Source organism: Choloepus didactylus, chromosome 2 (genome assembly GCF_015220235.1).
Source record: "Choloepus didactylus isolate mChoDid1 chromosome 2, mChoDid1.pri, whole genome shotgun sequence".
Taxonomy (NCBI): domain Eukaryota; kingdom Metazoa; phylum Chordata; class Mammalia; order Pilosa; family Megalonychidae; genus Choloepus; species Choloepus didactylus.
In genome coordinates, this window is record NC_051308.1 from 166,687,353 (window position 1) to 166,710,735 (window position 23,383).

General features: G+C 40.4%; 1 protein-coding gene across 3 annotated transcripts in view; it reads right to left on the reverse strand.

Moving 5' to 3' along the window:
* The window catches only part of AK5 (adenylate kinase 5), a 281,830-nt gene that overhangs the window by 36,596 nt on the left and 221,851 nt on the right, over positions 1 to 23,383 (reverse strand). For all 3 annotated transcript variants that reach the window (XM_037826883.1, XM_037826882.1, XM_037826884.1), the window contains 2 exons: positions 9,851 to 10,014; positions 6,800 to 6,916 (listed from right to left, as the gene is read on the reverse strand). In XM_037826883.1, coding sequence (XP_037682811.1) covers positions 6,800 to 6,916; positions 9,851 to 10,014 — 281 coding nt within the window. The remainder of the gene's footprint in view (positions 1 to 6,799; positions 6,917 to 9,850; positions 10,015 to 23,383) is intronic.

The following is a 23,383-nucleotide window of genomic DNA, read 5'->3' on the forward strand; positions in this document are numbered from 1 at the left end:
GTCAGGGATATAAGTCCTTCTGCTTCATTTTTCTATTTTAGAATTTTTTAGCAATTTGAGGCAACTTTCCCTTCCAAATAAATTTGATTGCTAGCTTTTCCAAGTCTGCAAAGTAGGTTGTTGGAATTTTGATTGGGATTGCATTGAATCTGTAGATTAGTTTGGGTAGAATTGACATCTTAATGACATTTAGTCTTCCTATCCATGAACACGGAATATTTTTCCATCTGTGTAGGTCCCCTTCTATTTCTTTTAGTAAAGTTCTATAGTTTTCTATGTACAGGTCTTTTACATCCTTGGTTAAGTATGATTTTTTTAGGTGCTATTGAGAATGGAATCCTTTTCTTAAGTGTTTCTTCAGTTAGGTCATTTCTGGTGTACAGGAACATTACTGACTTATGTGCATTAATCTTGTATCCCGCTACTTTGCTAAATTTGTTTATTAGCTCAAGTAACTGTGTCATCGATTTCTCAGGGTTTTCCAAATATAAGATCATATCATCTGCAAATAATGACTGTTTTGACTTCTTCCTTTCCAATTTGGATGCCTTTTATTTGTCTTGCCAGATTGCCCTGGCTAGCACTTCCAGCACAATGTTGAATAACAGTGGGGACAGTGGGCATCCTTGTCTCATTCCTGATCTTAGAGGGAAGGCTTTCAGTCTCCCGCCATTGAGTACTATGCTGGCTGTGGGTTTTTCATATATGCCCTTTATCATATTGAGGAAGTTTCCTTCAATTCCTACCTTTTGAAGTGTTTTTATCAAAAAAGGATGCTGTACTTTGTCAAATGCTTTTTCAGGATCTATTGATATGATCACTTAATGTTTCCCTTTTGATTTCTTAATGTGTTGTATTACACTGATTGATTTTCTTATGTTGAACCATCCTTGCATGCCTGGAATGAACCCCATTTGGTCATGGTGTATTTTTTTTTTAATGTGTCTTTGGATTCAATTTGCAAGTATTTTGTTGAGAATTTTTGCATCTATATTCATGAGAGAGATTGGCCTGTAGTTTACCTTTTCTGTAGCATCTTTGCCTGGTTTTGGTATTAGAGTGATGTTAGCTTCATAAAATGAGTTAGGTAGTGTTCCATTTTATTCACATTTTTTTTTTGCAAAAGTTTAAGTAATATTGGTGTCAGTTCTTTTTGGAAAATTTGGTAGAATTCCCCTGTGAAACCATCTGGCCCTGGGCTTTTATTAATGGGAAGCTTCTCAATCACTGATTGGATCTCTTGCTTGTGATTGGTTTGTTGAACTCCTCTGTTTCTTCTCTCATCAGTCTAGGTTGTTCATGTGTTTCCTGAAAATTGTCTGTTTTCTCTAAATTATCTAGTTTTTAGTGTACAGTTGTTCTTGGTATCCTCTTACATTTTTTTAAATTTTGTCACGATCTGCAGTAATGTCCCCTCTCTCATTTATTATTTTGTTTATTTGGATCTTCTCTCATTTTGATTGTGTCAGTCTAGTTAAGGGCTTATCAGTCTTGTTGATCTTTTCAAAGAATCAACTTTTGGTTTTATTTATTTTCTCTTTTTTTTTGTTCTCTATAGCATTTATTTCTGCTTTAATCCTTATTTCTTTTCTTCTACTTGGTTTAGGATTAGTTTTGCTGTTCATTTTCTAGCTTCTTCAGTTGTTCCATTAGTTCTTTGATTTTAGATCTTTCTTCCTCTTTAATGTATGCATTTAGAGCTATAAATTCCCCCCTCAGTACTGCCTTCACTGTGTCCCGTAAGTTTTGATATGTTGTGCTCTTGTTTCCATTTGTCTCTAGATATTTAGCAATTTCTCTTGAAATTTCTTCTTTAACCCACTGATTGTTTAGGAATGTATTGTGTAACTTCCAGATGTTTGTGAATGTTTTAGATTTTTGATGATTATTGACTTCTAGTTGTATTCCATTGTGATCAGAGAATGTGCTTTGAATAATTTCAATCTTTCAAAATTTATTGAGGCTTGTTTTATGCCCCAGTATATGACCTGTCCTGGAGAAAGTTCCATGAGCACTAGAGAAGAATGTGTATCCTGGTGATTCAGGATATAATGGTCTATATATGTCTGTTAAGTCAAATTCATTTATTATATTGTTCAGGTTTTCAATTTCCTTATTGGTCCTCTGTCTGGTTGATCTATCTATGGGAGAGAGTGATGTATTGAAGTCTCCCACAATTATTGTGGAAACATCTATTGCTTCCTTCAGTTTTGCCAATGTTTGTCTCATGTACTTCGGGGCACCATGATTGGGTGCATTAGACATTTATGATTGTTATTTCTTCTTGTTGAATTGTCCCTTTTATTAGTATATTGTGTTTTTCTTTGTCTCTATGACATCCTTGCATTTCAAGTCTATTTTATCAGAGCTTAATATTGCTACCCCTGCTTTCTTTTGTCTGTAGCTTGCATGGAATATTTTTTCTATCCTTTCGGTTTCAATTTCTTTGTGTCTCTGGGTCTAAGATGAGTGTCTTGTAAGCAACATATTGATGGTTCATATTTTTAAATCCATTCTGCCAATCTATATCTTTTAATTGGGGAGTTTAATCCATTCACATTCAATGTTATTACTGTGGAAGCAGTTCTTGAATCAGCCATTGTATCCTTTGGTTTTTATTTGTCAGACATATTTTTTCCTCTCTCTATTTCCTTTAATGTACCCTTACTAAAACTCTTTAGTTCTGTGCCCTTTTCCAGACCATTCTCTCCTTTTTTTTTCTCAGCCAGTAGGGCTCTCTTTAGTACTTCATGTCGGGCAGGTCTCTTGTTAGCAAATTCTCTCAACATTTGTTTGTGAAAATTTTAAGCTCTCCCTCAAATGTGAAGGAGAGCTTTGCTGGATAAAGAATTCTTGGTTGGCAATTTTTCTCCTTCAGAATTTTACATACGTCATACCACTGCCTTCTTGCCTCCATGGTGACTGTTGAGTGGTCACTACTTAGTTTTATGTTGTTTCCCTTGTATGTGGTGCATCACTTCTCTCTTGCTGCTTTCAGAACTCTCTCCTTCTCTTCAGCATTTGAAATCTGATCAGAATATGTCTTGGAGTGGGTTTATTTGGATTTATTCTATTTGGAGTTCATTGGACATCTATGATTTGCATATTTATTTCATTTAGAAGGGTTGGGAAGTTTTCCCCAACATCTTTGAATACTCTTCCTAGTCCTTTAACCTTGTCTTCCCCTTCTGAAACACCAGTGATAACTTACATTTGTGTGCTTCATGTTGTCCATCGTTTCCCTGAGAGCCATTTCAAATTTTTCAATTTTTTTCACCATTCATTCTTTTGCGCTTTCACTTTCTGACACATTATCTTTGAGTTTGCTCATTCTTTCCTCTATTTCTTCAAATCTGATGCTATGGGACTCAAGAATCTTTTTAATTTGATCAACAGATTCTTTTATTTCCATAAGATCCACTGTTTTTTTTTTAATTACTGTTGCAAATTCTTCTTTATGCTCTTCTAGCATCTTCTTGATGTCCTTTATATTCTGAGCCATGATATTGGTGTTTGTGATTACTTCTTGATTAACTGCTTCAAGTTCTTTAATTTGGGCATTTGGATTATCCATATCTTCTGGCTTCTTCATATGCTTTACAATTTTCTGTTGTTTTTGGTTTCTTCGCATTTGCTTATCTTGATAGGGTTATTTTAGGATATGCAGACTTATTTAAACAATTATCTATAATTTGACAGAGCTACTACTTGGTGGAGTGCACTTTCCCTGACCTACCAGCAGATGGCATTCCCAAGCCACCTCTTACACTCAAGCCAGTTTTTCCCAACTTTGTCTGTACAGCAAGTGGGGGTCCAAAGCATGAGGAAGTCCAATCAGTGCACCAATTTTCCATGTGCAGTTGGCACCACCAGCCCTGAGGGTTGGGAGCATGCCCGATGCAGTCTGGCAGGGAAAGACGGATCTAAGACCCAGTACTCCCAGCCATTCTCGGGGCTGTGGTTGGAATACCCTGGCGCTGCAGATTGTGTCTAACCCTTCAGCTCAAATTCCCCACAGTCCCTGTCTTCCATGGGCCCACAAGTCCCTGGGATTGGTGTAGGGCTCCTGGCACTTCCACGCAGCACCCCTGCCTCTAGGCTGTGCACACTGCAGGCTTCCATGGAGGAGGAGTGTGCACCGTCACAAGCCAGCTGAATCCTGATTCCCCTAAGGAAGCTCTGGGCAACAGCATTGCAAAGGGGTGTTTCCCAGCCTGTTGCAAAGATGGCTGCACGGGGCATGGAAACTACCCACTTCCATGATCATCTGCCTGCTGCAGTGGCCCGTACCTGACTTGAGGGCTCTTAGCTGTGGGTGTACAAAGGGCTATCACCCATGGCAGGTGCTGAGGCGGGTGCCCAGGGCATTGAAGGCACTCCCCACCACGCTATTCTGTAGGTCCTACTGCTGGCTCCCTGGGTCGGACACCAACCCACCTCCAAACACAGTCTCACAATTACTCCCCACTGCATTTCCCTGGCAGCTCTCCGGACAGATCACTCACATGACTCTGAACACAGTCCCTCGGTTTCTCCAAGTACACACTCACTATGGATGCAGAAGTCCCTGCCCAGTTGATGCAACCCTGGAGATGCTGTTCTGGAGCACTTTCTGTCCTTCATCTAGTGTTTTTCACAGAGGAGAATTTTGCTCTGTCTCTTAATCCGCCATATTTGATCCCTCCTCATGCATGAACTTTTAAGACTCGGTTACTCTACAAAGACTTAGTGAGCACGTGGAAGTTTTCTACATTTACTTGAAAAGCCTGTCACTTCATTTGCAAATCACTCCTGGCCTCCTTCTCCCAGGAACTCCCAGGGCTCTTCTTACCTTAAGTTCATAGGCAAAGGAAGTGTGAAATCACCAGGTAGGTTGCTGTGGTCCTGAAGCCTGAAGCTCGTTGACCGTGCAGCATGCTCTTAGAGCACATCTCCTGATGCATTGTAATGGTGTGTTTACACAACTGCCAGTCCCCAATAGACAGGGAGCTCCCTGACCTGCAACCTAGCATAAGCCCCGACTCTGAGGTGGTGTAGGGAAAATTCCACTGTTCTCAATTACTCAGAGTGTGTCCCAGGTTCCTTATTCACTGCTTGGACACTGGCTGGAAGATTGGAATAAAACATTCTGCCAATTCCATTTTGCAAAAAAAGTAGTTGATTTATATTGAGTTTGTAGCTTTGCAGCTTCTGAGTGGTGTGTTTCTGGTCAGCTCTGGAGAAGGGACAAAGGGGAACCGCCCTGAACTTGTTACAGCCACAAGACTCCACTACACACGTCCACTTGTCTATGCCCTTCCCCAGCCCCTATGGATGGATGGTCCAGAGCAGAGCTGCAAAGGCCCAGGGCAAGCCAGGGTGGGGCCAGGTCTTGCCCTTGCCATCTAGGCTGCTTTGCCCAAACATGGCCAGGGAATTTTTTCTTTGACTGTGGTTGCAAGAAGGGGAAGGTGAAGAATTGTATTCTTCAAATATTTGGATATCATCGAGGGAAGTGAAATAAAACAGCGATTCTGAAGGAGGTACAACTAAACCCCAGGAGACATATAAGTACATTTTACATTTTCAATGTTGCAACACTGGATATAGATGGAGATGGGTCCCCAAAGTCTTAGCCCTACCAGCAGTTGGATAGGGACAGAAAGAGCATGGCTTATGGAGCCAGACAGACTTGGGCACAAGTCCTACCTTTTTCACTTAAGAGCCGTGTGACTTTGGGCTAGTCATTTAACCTCAGTGGGCTTAATTCACCTCCTTTAATATGAGGAAATTATCTCTCCTATCTGTCTCAAAGGGCATTTGAAAAAAAAATCAAATGATATAATGATACAAAGGTGTTTTGCAAACTAGTCTAAAGATATCTATATAAATATTAATTCTTCTGTGTTTTGGAGTCTTTGTTTAACCAATGGGGACAATTGTACCCCTCTTTCTTGGACTTCATGAAATTAGAGGTAATATATGTAAAGGGTGTAGCACTGGAACTGGCCTGGAGAAGGTTTGATAAATGGCAGCCACGATGGTTCTGACTCCCTGTTGCTCCCCTGTGAGTGGTCCTCAGTCATCTACGAACCTCTTCACAGGCCAGGGAGGTTAGCGTGATGCGGATCTGTTGATTCTGTCTGTCCAGCATCCATTTTCCTGTTGTCTTGTAAAGGTGCCCTTGTGGTTTTTCCTTTGGGTAATTTCCCTTCCCTCTCTCAGTCTGGGTCCAGGTGTGGTGCCCATTCACCCTCCTCTATTCCCATCCCTGACCTGGCCCCCAGGCTGGACCCGTCATCATATTCCATCCCATTTTTGCCTTTGCCACGGTGACTAGTTTAGTGACGGGCCTGTACCTAACTCAACACAATGAAACACAACCTTGGGTCTTTTGCTGGACGCATTGCAAAAAAGAAACACTCTTTTTGGTAAGGCCACTTAGATGGTAGAGCTGGGACAGGAAGAAATTGAGGAACACATTTTAACACAAAGGAAAGAAAATCCAAGAGATGGAGAGTCAGATGATTGATGAACATAATTGAACACCTGGATCCAGCCAAGTCTGAACTACCCTGGACTTTTCAGTTACTTGAGTCAATAAATGCCATATCTGCCCCCCGCCAACCCCGCAACCCTCCCCCCACGCCACTTTTTTTGTGCCAGTTTGAGTTTCTACCATTTGTAGCTGATAGGTTTGATTTATATAATTTGGAAATAATTAATGAAATTGGGAATGAGTTAGACTTTGAATGTATACCCCAAACTCAATGATGTCCCCTATTTTGCTTCTGGGACAATCCCCATAAAAGCAGCTTACCCGGCGTCTGAACTCTTCCCCTTGTTTCACTTCCCGAGGGTAGCCGTCAATCAGGAAGCCCTTGGTGTGGCCAAGGCTGGCCACCATGGCCTCCTTCAGGAGCTCCAGAACGATGGCCTGCAGCACAGGAAAAGGGGTCAGCACCTGAGCCTTCCACCTGACTCACCACAGGTCTCCTGTAATCAACCCATTGAGGGAAAAGATTCGGATAATATTAGTAGCAGACTGCAACATACTGTATCTCATCAGTTCTAAGTCTTTTTCCGCCCCCCTCACATTTTAATGTCTATTTATTTGGTAAGTATCCTACAATCAGTGCTGGGTCATAGTTTGATTGTTAGTGTGGTTTTTTTTTTTTTTTTTTTGATTGGCATATGCTTACTGGTTAGAGTTCACTGGGCATCTTACAATAGATGTCATCTTAGATTGGATGAAATACGGTAGCCATATTCCATATAGTAGCTCTCCATGACTTAAGTATAATGGCAGCTTAAAACTAGACAAAACAGGATATAAAATGCATTTCTCTGTTAATTTTTGTCTGTAAATATTTTATAAAATTGACATGCACTGCCTTGAGAAGACTTTCAGTAGATGTGATGTCACATTAGCTTCTAGCAACACTGCTTTCTCTGTTAAAAATTTTGGTTTAACAAAGGTATGGAAAATGAAGGAGGAGAGATAACAGACACTTGGGAATGGGGGCAAGAAAAATGTAATCAGCTGCCAAAATGGGTGGGTTTCCACTGTTCTCTGGCTTTCGGCAGGGGCTCAGGGAATGTGGCCATCACAAGGTGGTATGGCCTAGGTATACATAGGAAGACAGACAATAGGTAAACACATAATGTACAATGAAGGGTCAGCTAGAGAGAACTGCTACACACAAAATTAAAGCAGGGCAAAGAGAAGCAGAGTGCTGGAGGTGCTATTTTAGATAGGTTGTCAGGGAGGGCCTCCTCGATAAATTGTGACATGTAAGCAGAGATCTGAATGAAGTAAAGGAGCAAACTGTCTGAAGGAAAAGCACTCAGGCTGAGGAAATTACACGTGCAAAGGCCTCGAGGCAGGAACAGCCCAGCCTCAATGAGGAGGCCAGTGGCTAGGGAGAGTGAGCAGGTAAAAGTGGTGGAAATAAAGTTGGAAAGGTGGCAGGAGGCAGAGCACGTGGGGCCTTGTGGCCACAGGAAGATCCGGATTTCATTCTCAGTGTGGTGGGGAGCCATGGGAAGCTTCTGGGCAAGGGAAGAACACAATTAGGTAGACATTTTAAATGAATCACTCTGGCTGTAATGAGAAGGGTGGACCATATGGGGGAAGGAGTGGGAGCAGTGAGAAAAACTAAGAGGCAATTGCAATGGATATTTTTCTTTCACAAGGACCATTCTGGTCTCTGGATGGGGAATAGATTGCAGTTAGTTAGGGAGGCAGCAGGAAGCTCCATTAGATATTAGGGACTGTATTGTACAAGCCCTTATTACAGAGCCTCACATGGGATTGAGTATGGCAGGGATGTGATGAACATATTTTGATACTGATGACATCCAGCTTCTCAGAGAAGGATGGTGGTTTGAAACTGTATGTACCCCAGAAAAACATGTTTTTTAAAATTAATCCATTCCTGTGGGTGTGGACCCATTGTAAGTAGGATATTTTGATGAAGCTACTTCAGTTAAAGTGTGACCCACCTCATTCAGGATGAGTCTTAATTCTTCTACTGGAGTCCTCTATAAGTGGGATAAAGAGAGAGAGAGAGAGAGAGAGAGAGAGAGAGAGAGAGAGAGAGAGAGAGAGAGAGAGAGAGAGAGAATGCCATGGAAGAAGCTGAGAACAATGAAACCTGGAAGAGAAGGAAGAGGCCAGCAGACACTGCCATACGTCTTGCCATGTGCAGAGGAGCCAAGGATTGCTGGCAGCCAGTCTTTGGGAAGAAAGCATCATGTTGATGATGACTTGAATTGGACATTTTTCTCAGCTTCAGAACTGTAAGCTAATAAATTCCCATTGTTTAAAGCCAACCCATTTCATGGCAGCTGCTTTCAGCAGCCTAGGAAACTGAAAGACCTACTCAAGAAAGATACCAAGTTTCAAGATGATACTATCATACCTCCCAGAACTAGATCAAAATGTTGCTATTTTCTATTTCCCAGAAGTTTCTAATACTAGGCTCTGCTGCACCATGCTCATCTTGGCTTTGAAGATTTTAACTCAAAAGTGGAGACCAGTTTTGGGGAAAATTGTGAAGTAGGACATTTTGTCTTTGATGCTCCAGTCCTTCCTTACTGGAACCTTCCCCAACTTCTTCCCATGTCCAGGTTGCAGAGCCCTTCTTGTTGTCCCCTCCCTCCTGCGTTCTCTCAAGGTAATCTGGAATTGTCCCAGTATTGTTCAAAATTAAAATGAAGAATTTAGTGTCTTGTTAAAGGGCATTAAGTTATCAGAGAGTATTTATAAGAAGTTGGGATTGGGGGAGGAGCTGAAATCCTTCCTGCTGTGGCAAAGACTGTTAATTGTCCTCTGTTATTTAGTTTCCCCTTCTCCGGCAATAGAGCTCCCGACCACACTCCAACTTTAGCAGAGCAAGTGGCTACTCAGAGACTTTATTTCCCTCCCTCCCCTGCAGTTAGATGTGGCCAGGTGATTAATTTCCTGCCAATGGAATGCAAGCAAAATGATATGTACAATTTTCTGGGTCACTTCATTAAAGAGAAATTGTGTGATGCCCATTCCCTCTTTTTTTCCTCCTTCCCTGGGGCTGGAACGGAAGTGTGGTGGTCAGTCAGCTGTGACCATTTGGTGAGGATTAACCCAAGGGGCTGGCAGAACAACAGGACAGAAGAAACCTGGGCCTGGGGGTCTTTCTAGGGCAGAGGGATGGTCTGTTCTGAACCTCCTGCCTGCCCCTGGATTATTACATAGGAGTGGAATAAAATAATATCTGTTTGGGCTACTGTCCCTTTGGGTTTCTTTGTTCCAGCAGCTTAGACAAAAGACAACACTACAAAATACCTTCATCAGGAAAGGCAGCTGTGTAGGGCAGGCTGTTCTGCTTACCGTGGGCACCAGCTCCCCACGTTCCATGATGTCTCTGATCAATTTGCTTCTTTCAGATTCTGATGACAGCTCCTTACGCAGCAGCTCACCCATCGAGAGATGTGTAAATCTGTATTTTTCCACCAGCTTTTCACACTGTGTGCCTTTGCCAGAGCCAGGGCCACCTTGAAAAGAAATCATGTTGTCAGTCATGCCTCATTTTTCATTGCAGTTACCATGGTGAGCAAGCCTCATTGCTTCGTTTACCAAGTATGTATTGAGCACACACTGTATACTGAGAACTGTGCTTGGAGCTATGGAGATAATGCAGAATAAGGTACAGTCCTTGTCCTCAAAGAGCTTAAATGTCTTTGGGGTGGGGTGGGAGGTGGGGAGGCGGCACAGACAGACAACAGGCAGTTACTATATTGTGGTGCTGTGGGGACGACTACAGGCTGCTCCAGAAGCCCAGAGAGGCACACAACTCTGTTTTGGTAGAGATGCATGTCAGAGAAGTTTCCTGGGGAACTGAATCCACTCAGGTGAGAAGCACTGACCACAGAGGGCCTGATACATAATGTTCAACAAATGCTAGTGGTAACTTTTCAAAACAAACTGGTTTCATTCTGAAACAATCACAAACTTACAGAAGAGTTGTTAAATACAGTACAAAGAACTTTCTGACACATTTGAGAATAAATTCCCAAGCTTGTGCCTCATTAGTCCAGAACACCTCAGTATAATTTCCTACAAACAAGGAAACAAGGACATTCTCCTATATAACCATAACCTCAGACCCTGCTCAAATTTCAGTGGAATTTTCCTAATTGTCCCAATAATGTCCTTTGAAGCTAAGGAATCAGGTGCGGAATCATCTGTTGCCTTTAGTTGTCATGTCCTTCTGGTCTCCTTGAGTATGGAACAGTTCCTCATTGTTTCCTTGAACCCTATTGAACATCCTACATCAGATACTTTGGAGACTGTTTCTTGCCTTTTTTTTTTTTTCCTGTTCTTTCCTAGCTATTATTATTAATTCTGAGCATCTGCCATATTCCTTTGAAACATTACATCTTTCACTCTTTTTCTCTTGCTCCCCATCTGAGTTCAACTGGTTGCTAAGTACCATGGATTTTATATCTGAAAATAATAGGTATCCTTTGCTAAGTGCTTACTGTGCCAGCCACTGTTTTAAACATCTCATGCGTGTAAATTCAAAATAATCTTATGAGGCAGGCTCACGTTTTATAGATGGGAAAGCTGAGCCACAGAGAAGTTAACTCAACTGCCTTAGGCTGTGTAGCTAGTGCTCCCCCTTCTGTGAAGTCTTCTCAGCTCCCTCTGTCAGGAAGTAAGACACTCTCCCTCTGCTCTGCATGGCACTTTGGTCCACTCTGTCTTACACCTGATCTCCATGTCCCTCACTAGATGCTCTGCTGGACTCTCTCTGTGTGCCACAGCACCTCAGCCAGTGCTTGCTTGCTGAATCAATGTTTTCCTGTTAAAAGGGAATATTTAACATTAAAATACACACACGACTGAGATTTTAGTAGAGTAGTCAGGACTTAGTGTTTATTCTGCAATTTTCCTAGTTTGCCTCTTTTCATATTCGAATGTCTTTCTTGGGAGAAATGGCAACTTCCCTCCTGAGCGACAAAATTAGGTAAAACCAGCCTGTCTTTCTTTCTCTTTTCTCTCTTTCTTTCCCTCTCTTTCCTTATCTTCCTTTCTTTCTCTTTCTCCCCCCCCTCCTTTTTTTCTCTTTCTTTCAAATCAAATTGTGAGATATATCATACATACAAAAGAGAGCACAAAACATATAGGAATAGTTTAAAGACTAAAACAGCAAACCCTTTATACCTCTCACCCAGCTTATAAAAACATAACACTGCCGGCTCCATATATGTCTTCAGTCCTTTCCTTTGTAGCACCCCTCTTCCATCCCCTAGGAAGAAACCACTATCCTAAATTTAGGGATAATTATGACTTTGCTTTCCTTTATAATTTTATCATTTACCTATGTAGCTCTAGACAGTATATTGTTTAGTTCTGCTGCTTCTGAACTTTTTATGTAATAGAATAGATCACGTGTAGTTTCCTTTGACTTATATTCACATAATTGCATTTTTGTTATTCATCATGTGGATTTTTATAGTGAAACTCCTGTTTCTTCACGGTTCTTGTTATTTAGTATTCCATTGTATGAATGCAGCATGGTTTATTTGTCCATTCTTTGATAACAAACATTTGGTTGTTTCAGTGTTTTGTTCTCACAAATATGTGCTCTGGACATTTCTGTATGTGTTCCTGGTGTCCATGTGCTGGAGTTTATTTAGGGCATATTCCTAAGAATAGAATTGCCTGGGAATTATTTAATTACAGACTTTTCTGGAAAAGAAAAATCCTCCAAAAAGCAAAGTCACTTTTCCCACATATCTGAAAATTCCTGAGGATTTTCCTCAGAACTAGCCATCAAGAGAAGCCTCCATTACAAGAACACATTTCCTGGAAAAAGAAACTTCAAAAATTCTAAAAGTGAATTTTCCAGCAGTAATCATGAAAGATTATCATGAAAGATAATAATGAGAGGTTGATAAATTGGACTTCATAAAAATTAACAACTTCTGCTTATCAAAAGACATTGTTAAGAAAATAAAAAGGGAGCAAATATTCACAATAGATAAATACAACAGAGTATTAGTATCCAGACATAAAGAACTTCTACAAATCAATAATGAAAAGATAATCAACCATATTTTAAAAGTAGGCAAAGACTTGAACAGACACTTCACAAAAGATATATGAATGGCCAATATGCATATTAAATGGTGCTCAACATTATAAATTATCAGGGAAATACAAATTAAAACCATGATGAGATCCTATTACATATTTACCAGAATAGTTAAAATAAAAAAAACAAAACAAAAAACACCAAGTGATGGCAAGGATGCAGAATAACTAGAACTGTCATCCATGGTGGTTGGAAGGGTATAGCCACTTTGGAAAGTTGGAAGTTTTTAACAAAGTTATCCATACACCTACCTTATAACCAAAAAAGACTTTTACAAAAATTTTCAGAGGAGCTTTATTCATAATAGCCCCTAACTGGAAACAACTCAAATATTCATCAACAGGAGAATGTGTAAAACAAACTGTGGTGTATCTATTCAAGGCAATACTACAGAGCAATAGAAGGGAATGAGCTATTAATACGCACACTATCAGGACTAAATCTCAAAACCATTATGACAAGTAAAAGAAGTCAGCATACATATTGTATAACTGTATTTATATGACATTCAAGAAAAGGCAAAGCTTTCCTACAGTGACAGTCATCAGAGCTACGGTTGCCTTTGGTGGAGGCAGTGGGGATACTGACTCGAAGGGGATGCAAGGGAACTTTCTGGCAGGTTGGAAATATTCTATATCTTGATTTGAGTGTTGGTTACATGTGAGTATGCATTTTGTCAAAGCTCACTGAACTCTACACTTAAGATCTCTGTATTTTACCATTTATAAAATAGATACCTCAATTTAAAAACAGACTATGCCAAGCTAGCTTTACTTTGGCATCACAATTCACGTAATTGAATAGAAGGGCCTCTCAGCCTCCTTTCATTGGCAGAAAATCCAGGAAAGGTCCATGTTTTCTATCTTCTGTTCCTCTGTACAGCTGCTCTGAGCCAAATGGGGACGGTTCAGACCCCTCACATTATTGTCCTGGATAGGCCAGATGTAATAGGAAACAGCAACTACAGAGGCTCACAAAAATAATGCAGACCACTTAGAAGGAGCAGCCAATTGCCAGCTAATGCTGCGTTAGCTCCAAGCACTATTGCTATGTCTGAGGATATAATAGAAATGGAGAGTGTGGGAACAAGAGAAGGCCACTCAGGGAAAGAAGTGCTTCCAGGTAAATGACTAAGCAGAGCAAGCTGCTGAGCTCCTATAGAGGCCATGAGGGCTTATGTGGTCAGATTTACCTGGAAATTCTGTTCCTGGGATGGGTGGAAGCCTGTCATGTGGAAAAGATATTTTCAGACTTGCCTTACCAGGCAAAAATGCTGTGTTCCAATTATTTTCTTCCTTCAACATTCTACTAATGTGACGATTACAGTTTTTGGTCCTCTAAGATTATATTTAATAAATCTTGACACAAAAGCAATTAAAAAGCTTCAGTTCAAATTAAAAACAGCTGTGTGCTGAACTGCAACCAGTGCCTCAGTTAGGAACCTTTTGCGGGAGCAACAGCTGAAAATTCTTAGCATTCTTTAGCCAAACAGTGCAGGCAACTTGGAATTTTAAGTAATCTACACAATGGCTTGATTCTTTCCTTGGCTCTGAACTTGAAACCAAAGTGATTTTATCACTGCAGTGAAAGCACAAAAACTGTTGGCGGGAATATGAATTTTTATATACTGTCGACTTAACTTAGGACTAAAATAAAAAACAAAAGGGCCTTGATATCCCTCTAGGAATAATTTATTCCTTAGAAAAAAGCCTTTTGAGGAATCACATATCAGAACAAGTGGGCTGTGTTCTCAGGTGACAAGATGATGGGTTGAGGATGAGGAGCTGTCACATTTACTGTCATCTCGTGGAGTTTTGGTCTATCATCACTCAAAGCTTAAAGCTCTGAACAAACAAACCTATATACAACACAATGTGGCATGATTCTCAAAAAGAGTCTAGAATATGACATTTCACTTTGAACGGGTCTGTCAACACTTAAAAAAAGAAAGAAAGAAAGAAAGAAAGAAAGAAAGAAAGAAAGAAAGAAAGGTCTTTATTTTCAACTACAAAGGAAATTTAAAAAATTTTCCATGTAGGGCCAAAGGTGCTATATTGCAAAAAGTGCAAACACTGTGAACTCTCACTTCACAGCTCAGTACACCATCTCCCCCTGGAGTCCCCGACAACGCCAGCAGGAAAGAACAGATATGAGACTGCAAGAAAACTGCAAGCCCAGGGAGCCTAAATCTGTATCCTCACTTGGGCATTCTCTTTGGTACCTGGGGTTCTTTGAGGTAGAACTGAAACAACCTGCATCACCTCAGCATGTCCATCCAGGTCACCTTTTCCAGTTTGCTTTCCATTCACTAGAGCAACCCTCTCTCAGGAGACAGCTCTTGGATTCATTAGCTGTGCTCTTCAAGAGAAGACCTGCTTCCAAAGCAATTGTTGCAGGAAGCCCTCAGGAAAAAAAGAGAATGAAACGGCAAAACTGGTTTGCTGCAGCACCTTCTGGGCTCAGAAAGTCCAAAAGAATAAAATGTCAGGTAGATAATTAGCCAAATCCCAAATACGAACCATTGCATGCACTTAAGCTTCTATTACATTTTTATGTTAAAGTGTTTTAAATAATAAGCACAGAGTAGGTTATAATGTCCTTGGCTGACATTTTATTTTGTTTTGTTAACTGCAGATGCAACCTGGAATTAAGTTCCATTCATTTGACAATCATCTGTTAGGCAGCTAGTACCAATCCAACACTGTGCTCACCACTGGGAATAAAAAGACTCAGAGGCTTGGTCTTTTCTATCAAAGAAGTCACAGTGTGATGGAGAGGATGGATAAGTAAATCCACCAGCACCATGACAGCAAGCTGGGTGGGGCCTGTCTACACCACTGCAGGAGCACGGAGAGGGGCTCCTCCCCCAGGTAGGGGGAGGATAATTAACAAGAACATAATTACCGTTGCCAGCACAGGGGAAATGTGGAAAAAGAAGAGCATATGCTGAGTTGGGTACCTTCAGTAACGTGCATGAGATGGATTTTCACAAAATGGCAGGTAGGGGAGGAGCATGAAGTATTGGGAAAGGCACAGACAGTTGGACTGGCAGTAAAATCTGGCTCTGCTAATCATGTGGCCATGGAAAAGTCATTTAATTTCTCTGACTCTTGGTTTCCTCATCTGTAAAATGGGGAGAAACAATAACCAGCTTTCTGTATCTTTCCGTCTTTGACTCTCCTTTCTCTTCAGCTCCCATTTCCAACTGGTTGCCAAGTTCTACTGAGTCTACATTTCAAGAGTCTCTTAAATCCGTCCCCGTGTTTCAATTCTCATAGAATATTTCTCATAGAAAATTGTACCATCTCTCTGCCCAAAATTTGTTGCTTGATGCGTATAATGAGGTGGGTTATTCAGCTCTCTAGCTCTTCCTGAGTTCCATCTGCACAGTGTCATCTAGCACATCGAAGTTTGAACTGCACACAGTCCAAAGTCAACAAGTTTGGGGTCTAGCTATCATTTTGAGATTTCCAGACCACTTGTAGGTAATTGGACATATATCAGTGTGTTTATGTGTGTATGTGAGTGTGTGTGTGTGTGTGTGTGTGTGTGTGTGTGCTTGTTTGGGTATCACAATATACATATGGGTAGTTGACTTAGAAAACTTATCCAGTATTTTCTCTAAGGCAAAGCAGCATAGAGGACAGCATTCTCTGGGGTTCCAATTGCCATCAGCAGAAGATTTCAGGGCCTTAATTCCCATTCCATCCCAGTCTCTGAATTTTTTAAAACTTCTCAGCACCAATGACCTTCATCACCCACCGAATGTTAACTCTTGATCTGAGTGAACCTCAGAGTTCATTACTTGGTATTAACTTTCCACACCAATTACATCTTCCTGTGCCTTTCACTTCTCCCTGGACCTCACTTCTCAACTTTCCCTATGCCCTCAGCACGACCTCATCCAGTTGGTCCATTTCCTTTGGGCTTCACTCACCTCCGTAGCCAACCTAGACACCAGGCCCTTCCTAGTTATGGTGACTCCTTTGCCCACCCCCACTCCCTGTCAACTCCTGGATTCGATTTTGCCTGCCATGACAACCAACAGCTCAACTCCACCATTTGCTTTTTTTTTTTTTTTTTAACATCTATTCTAAGTTGCTAAAATTCCTTGAGAAAGTCAGAAAACCAAGCCAGTTGGATCATGTTCTATAATTTCATAAGAGCTTTTAATGTTTCTTGGCAAACATGATCCTCTTTAGCTCTCCTACTGAATTTCCATATATGGATTCTGATATTTTCCCATTGATCTTAACAGACATTTTTAATTCTCCTGCTCACTAAGAATATGAGGATCACCTTTCCTCAACATTCTCTAAACATTTGTGTCTTCATTCTTTGTCCTCTCTCCCCTCTTTCTCCTCTTTTAGAGACTTTATACAATTTACTCACCCTGAGACTAGCATCTCTACCTTGGATCTCATATCACCTTTGCATTTTCCTTCATAGCACTTTCACGGTACATAATAACTATATATATATATTTAAATTGTTCACTTGAAGTGTATAGTCCCTGTTAGATTCTATGGTTCCTGGGGGCAGGAACTGGGTCTGCTTTGCTCACTATGGTGCCCAAATAAGTGCCTGAAACATAGTAGACATAATATAGTAGTGGACAAAAGAATAATTGAATGATGATTGCATCCCCTCCTCCTGCATGCTCCAAGAACTTGATCATCTCTTTTTTGTACATATTAAATTTATTCATATCAGCTGGCACCTTCCCTTCTGTATAGTAACATGCTCAGGTATCCTCAACCCAAATGAAAATATTTCCACAAACATCTGCATCTTCTAGTTATTGTTATATTCTCTCCCTTTTTTCAGTTGCCTAAAACTGCCTGTATCCATTTCCTCCTCATTTATTGACTCCCTTTTACTGCCATCGCTCTCAGAAATTGATCTTTTTAAGGTTCAACAATGGTTGCATAATTGTCATGCTGTTCAATAGACTTCTTCTAGTCTTTGGTATCACAGGTTTTTTACTAGCATTTAACATTATTGACAAACATCTTCTTGAAACTCTCACCTTCCCTGGTTTCCAGGATACACAGTTCATCTGCTCTCCTTTCCTTGACCAGGCTGGCACTCACTGAGAGCAGAAACTGCTGTATTTACTCTAATATTCCCCACAGAATCTTGCACAGTGTCACAGACAATTGTTAAATAGAGCCAATGCCTAAGAGCCTGTGGCCCTACCAAAAAGACAACTCTATTCCCTTGCACATAAAAGGAACACAGGGTCAAAGGACTCAGGTCTAGGTTCACATCACAAATCTCTCTCTATCTGTCTAGATGGCTTTGATCAAGTCACTTAGCTCTCTGAGCTTCAATTACAAAACGGTGATTATAAAAACACTTATTGATTGTGGGAACTAACGGAGGTAATACATGTAAATTGTCTGGAATAGTACCTGGCACAGTGAAATGCTCAATACATGTCACAATTATTACCTATTAAATGGGGCAGCTGATTTTGGTGATCTTTAAAGCCCTAACATTCCACGATTTTACAAAGATTAAACCCAGCATTTTTATTTCTTTTCTTTTTTTCCAGCATTTTTACATGATGCTACTATTTTAATGTCCTTTAAAGACAGATAGTCTTCAAGTTACTACTTGTGAGGATATAAAATGTTGCTTTTGCAAATCAAACTAACCTCTTTTTAGATAATCTTTAGATTTGTTTAAAAATTGATTCATTTCTTGACTCTTGAAATATTTCTTTCTCTCTAAATGAAAAGGGGTCTCAAGGTGGGGTCCAGGTTTTTGTGACTAAGTGATTCCATTCGGAGGAAAGCTATTATGTCACCTGATCACGAACTGTGTCCTAGGAATGTGCCTCTACCAATTTGGGCCCGTGAGTCCCTTAAACATTCTACATCTGGGGAGAGCCGCAGCACTGCGCTGAAGTTCAGCAGGCTGTTATTGGGAACTGGTTCTCCCTGACTGGAAATATTAGAAAAAATAGATCTTTCTCCTTAAAGACAACATCTCCATTAGTTCTGAGCAGCACAGCTACTTCAGGTTATTTGGGGACTCTGTTGAAATATGCCAGTGATACGGCAAGCTGACTATTATATGGAAGAACTTAACATGGAAGTGGGAACCCCTTGATAGCACAGACTGTCTTATCTATCAGTGCCTGATATACAGTAGGCCCTTGTTTTATTTTCCCAGCTGCTAAAACAAATACAATGGATTGGCTTAAACAATGAGACTTTATTGGCTTGGTTTGGAGGCTAGGAGATGTCTAAGGTTGAGGAGTCAGCAAGGCAGTGCTTTCCCCCCAAAGACAATGGTGTTCTGGGGCTGGCTGCTGGTGATCCTTGCTCTTTGGCTTTTCCGTCACATGGCAATGCACATGCAGAGCCTTCTGTCTTTTCCTGGTTCTGTTGATTCCAGTTTCTGGCTGCTCTCTGTGGCTACTCTTTCTGTGTTCAATTTCCTTTGCTTATAAGAACTTTAGCCATATCAGATTAAGGCGTATCCTCATTTAGTTTGAGCATACCTTAACTAATAACATCTTCAAGGGTCCTATTTACAAATGGGTCCACACCCATAGGATGAAGGATTGGGACCTGAACATGCCTTTTGTGGGGGGTGTGATTCAATCCCCAATGTGCTCAATAAATGTTAGATCAATGAATGAACGGTGAACTATCTGGGAGCTTCAGGGAGGTATCGCTGTACATGGAATTGGGAGTTAAGAGACCTTGCTTCTAGACCCATCCCTGCTTTGAACCAGAGTGATCTCTGGGGAGTCACTTTGCCCTCCTGGATGCTAGTTTCCTTGTCAGGAAAATGAAGAGACTGGATTAAATCAGTGGTTTCCTGTGTTAAGTTGTATTACTTTTCCTAAGTATTCCAGCCTCCCTTTCATAGTGCTGCTCCCTCAGAAGTGTTATTCATCCCCACACTTTTGAATGTAAGATTTCCCATGTGACTTGCTTTGGCCAATGGAATATAGGCAGAGGTAGATGTATAACACTTTTAGGCAGAGATTTTTACATCCAGTACATGGTGTGCCATGTCTCTTTTCCCTTTGCCATGAGACTGGTAATGTTTCAGATATTAGGGGCTCCATCAGCATGTTTACCAGAGTGAAGACTCTTGATGAGCATGTATTAGTCCAGAAAATTAAAAACAAAAATAAAAAGGAAGTAAAAACAACTTTGTTGTTCTACACCACAGAGATTTTTCTGTTGTTACAGCAGTGTAACATGGCTTCTCCTGACTGATACTCTTCCAAACTCCCCTGTACATCAGAATCATCTGGTAATATAGAATTTTAGAAAATTTTTCAATCAGCAGATCTCTGGTCCTTTAGGCATGAGGCCTTGGAATTTATAATTTTAGAAAGTTCTCCAGGGAAAGTGTGCAGATATCCTGCAATTTACTTGGAACTGTGTTAAACAACAACAAAACAAAACAAAACAAACAAACAAACAAAAAAAGATGCATTGATGGATGGATAGATGGACAGATATGTGATAAAAAAAGTATAATAAAATGTTAAGGTAGGATCTAGGTGGCAGGTACATGTATTAGTTTCCTAGGGCTGCCATAACAAAGTGCCACAACCAGGTGGCTTAAAACCATGGAAATTTATTCTCCCATAGTTCTGGAGGTTCAAGGGGAAGAAGCCTTCCTTGTCTCTTCCTAGCTTCTGAGGTGGCCGACACTCCTTGGTCTTCCATGGCTTGTAGTTGTGTAACTCCAGTCTCCGCCTCTGTCTTCACACGGACTTCTCCACTTTCTGTGTCTTCTCTTCTTACAAGGGCATCAGTCTAATGTTATTAAAAGTCCATCCTACTCAAGCATAATCTCATTTTAGCTTAACTAATTACATCTGCAATGGCCCTATTAACAAATAAATTCTCATTCTGAGGTACTAAGGGTTAGACATCAGTATCTCTTTTTTTTGGTGAGTTTTTTAAATGCAATTTTATTGAGATATACTCACACACCATATACTCCATCCAAATTATATAATCAATGGCACACAATATCATCATATAGTTGTGCATTCATTGCCACAGTTTTCAAGCATTTTCATTACTCCAAAATAAAGAAAAAAATAACAAAAATATTAAAAAATTAAAAAATAAAAAAGGAAATAAAAAAGATCACCCAGACCATAAGAGTAACCTCCAGAATGAACTCTCAACACTAACTGAAGTCTCTTAACCACTGAACCTTTATCCTGTTTCATTTTGTTTCCTTGGTCAAGAAGGCATTGCCAATCCTATGATGCCAGATCCAGGCTCATCCTCAGGAGTCATGTCCCAGATTGCCAGGGAGATTTACACCCCTGGGAGATATGACCCACATAAGGGGAAGGGTAGTGAGTTTATCTGCAGAATTGGGTGAGAGAAAGAGGCCATGTCTGAGCAATAAAAGAGGTTCTCTGGGGGTGATTCTTAGGCATAATTATAAGTAGGCTTAGCTTCTCCTTTGCAAGAATAAGTTTCATAAGGGCAAATCCCAGGATTGAGGGCTAGACTTATTAAACTGGGATTCCCTAATGCTTGCAGGAATATCAGGAATTCCCCAGGTAAAGAAGTTTACTATTTCCGCATTTTCCCCCAGTCCCTCAAGGGGACTTTGCAAATGTTTTTTATTTTCTGCCCAAAGTACTCCGGGGTGCATCAGGGTATCACACTAACCTATATGGAATAACAAGATCTCATTCCCCATTCCAGGTTCCGTGCAACCATACTGTTTAAATAAACTGACCACACGGGTTATATTAGAAAGCATGCTACAGAGAATAAAATTTTGTACCAAATAATCATCTCTTAAATAACAGTCAAAACTCAGGAATAGAGAAGACTGCCGTAAGAACTTACAATCAACAAACCTTGTTGAACACTCTGCACTCCTGCATCATTGACTGCCCATTCTATCCCATGGGACCTATGCTCTAGAATTCAATTCTCAGCATTTGCTCATTATAGTGAGTTTATATTAGTGAGACCTTATAATATTTGTCCTTTCATTTCTGGATTATTTCACTCAACATAATATCTTCAAGCTTCATTTGCCTAGTTGCATGCCTCATGACTTCATTGCTTCTTGCAGCTGTTCAGTATTCTGTTGTATGTATATACTGCATTTTGCCCTTCGGTTCACCCATTGATGTACCCTTAGGTCACCTCCATTCATTGCAAATTGTGAATACCGCTGCCATAAGCACCAGTGTGTAAATGTCTATTCATGTCCTTGCTTTCAGTTCTTCCAAGCAAACATATCGTTTTTGGAGATACAATTCATACAACCCATAATAGCGTATAAGTGTTCACTGTAAAATTCTTTCAATTTGCTGTATGTTTGAAAATTTTTCATAATAAAAAAGATGATATTTAAGAAAATTCCCCTAACGACTCTGATGATTAGCCTCATTTGAAAAATTCTACACTAGATAATCTAAGGATGTCATACTCTTGTGAACTTCCCAGTGGTCACTGCAGGGAGTCTTTGTAGATCTTTCTTTTAACATTTACAATGTAATATAACTAATGGTTCTATCATGAATAAATATTAGTTATGGTGGTTAATAAAAATCCTCATTGCCCTTTCAAAAGCAGGGCCATCCTCTCTCTTGCAGATGAGGGGAACTTTTTGTTTTCTCGCTATCAAGCAGCAGAGAATAGGAGAACTGTTCCCCATTTTGCACCAATGGAGTGGGGTTCAGAGATCAAGCATGTTTGAGAAGTTATTGCAGACTGTGCAGATAAAGGTGTAAGATTCGCAGGCTTCTGGCTTGATATTTTATCTAATAAATATCTGTCCTATGTGTTTTATTTGTAATCACTCATTTAGTCTTTACAGCCACTATGTGACATAGGTGCTATTTTTAACCCTATTTTACAGATATAAAAACTGTGCCCAAGGGACACTGTGCCCTGGTAACCACTAAGTTCTATTGTCTTTCATATATAAGGCCATTCTGGTTCTTCTTGCTGGACACTAGAGAGACTCCTGTTCAGAAAATCATCTCACAGTGTTCAGTCAGTTGGAGTGGTTACCAAGAGCTGGGTTTTCATCATGTCCCCATAGCATTGCCAGACAAAATATTCTCTTAAATATTACATGGGGCATACTTTAACTGAAAAACAACTCGCTGTTTATCTACAATTCAAATATAACTAGGCATCCTGTATTTGTATTTGTTAAATCTGGCAGCCCTACCACTTATTAGCTGGAAAACTTTGGGGACGTTATTTCATCTCTCTTGTTCTGACAACTCTAACAGCTATGATTCTGCTAGTTATTCAGCCAAAACCCACCAGAGCCACAGGGAGACATATGAAACATCTCATTAAGACAAAACCCTGAAACTGGATTCCCTGACTCTAGCTCTTAAGTGGACAGAGACAAAGAAGGTTCAGGTCTCACATGAGAGGAGAGGGCAAGCACCTTGGCAGTGGTTTTTAAACATTTCTGCTCCATGATGTTGGGTGAACTGCTACAGTCCACATTATCCCCCACCCTAAGCACATCTCCAAATCAGGGACAAGATTTCCAAACTGCTCAAGAGAAAATACCACAAAAAAACCCTGTCATTTGTTTCTTTACTCAGACGGTTCCAGAGCCTGCTCCAGCCCCAGCTCATTATGTATTTATTTTTTCAAACTTACAGACTGGAGTTGTGCAAAAGTTGCTTCAGTCAGGTTGTGTATTTGAGTCTCTGAATTCTTGTAATTTATTGTTCTACAGTGCTCTGCCACTTGAAAATTCTTCTTAAACACATCAAGCCA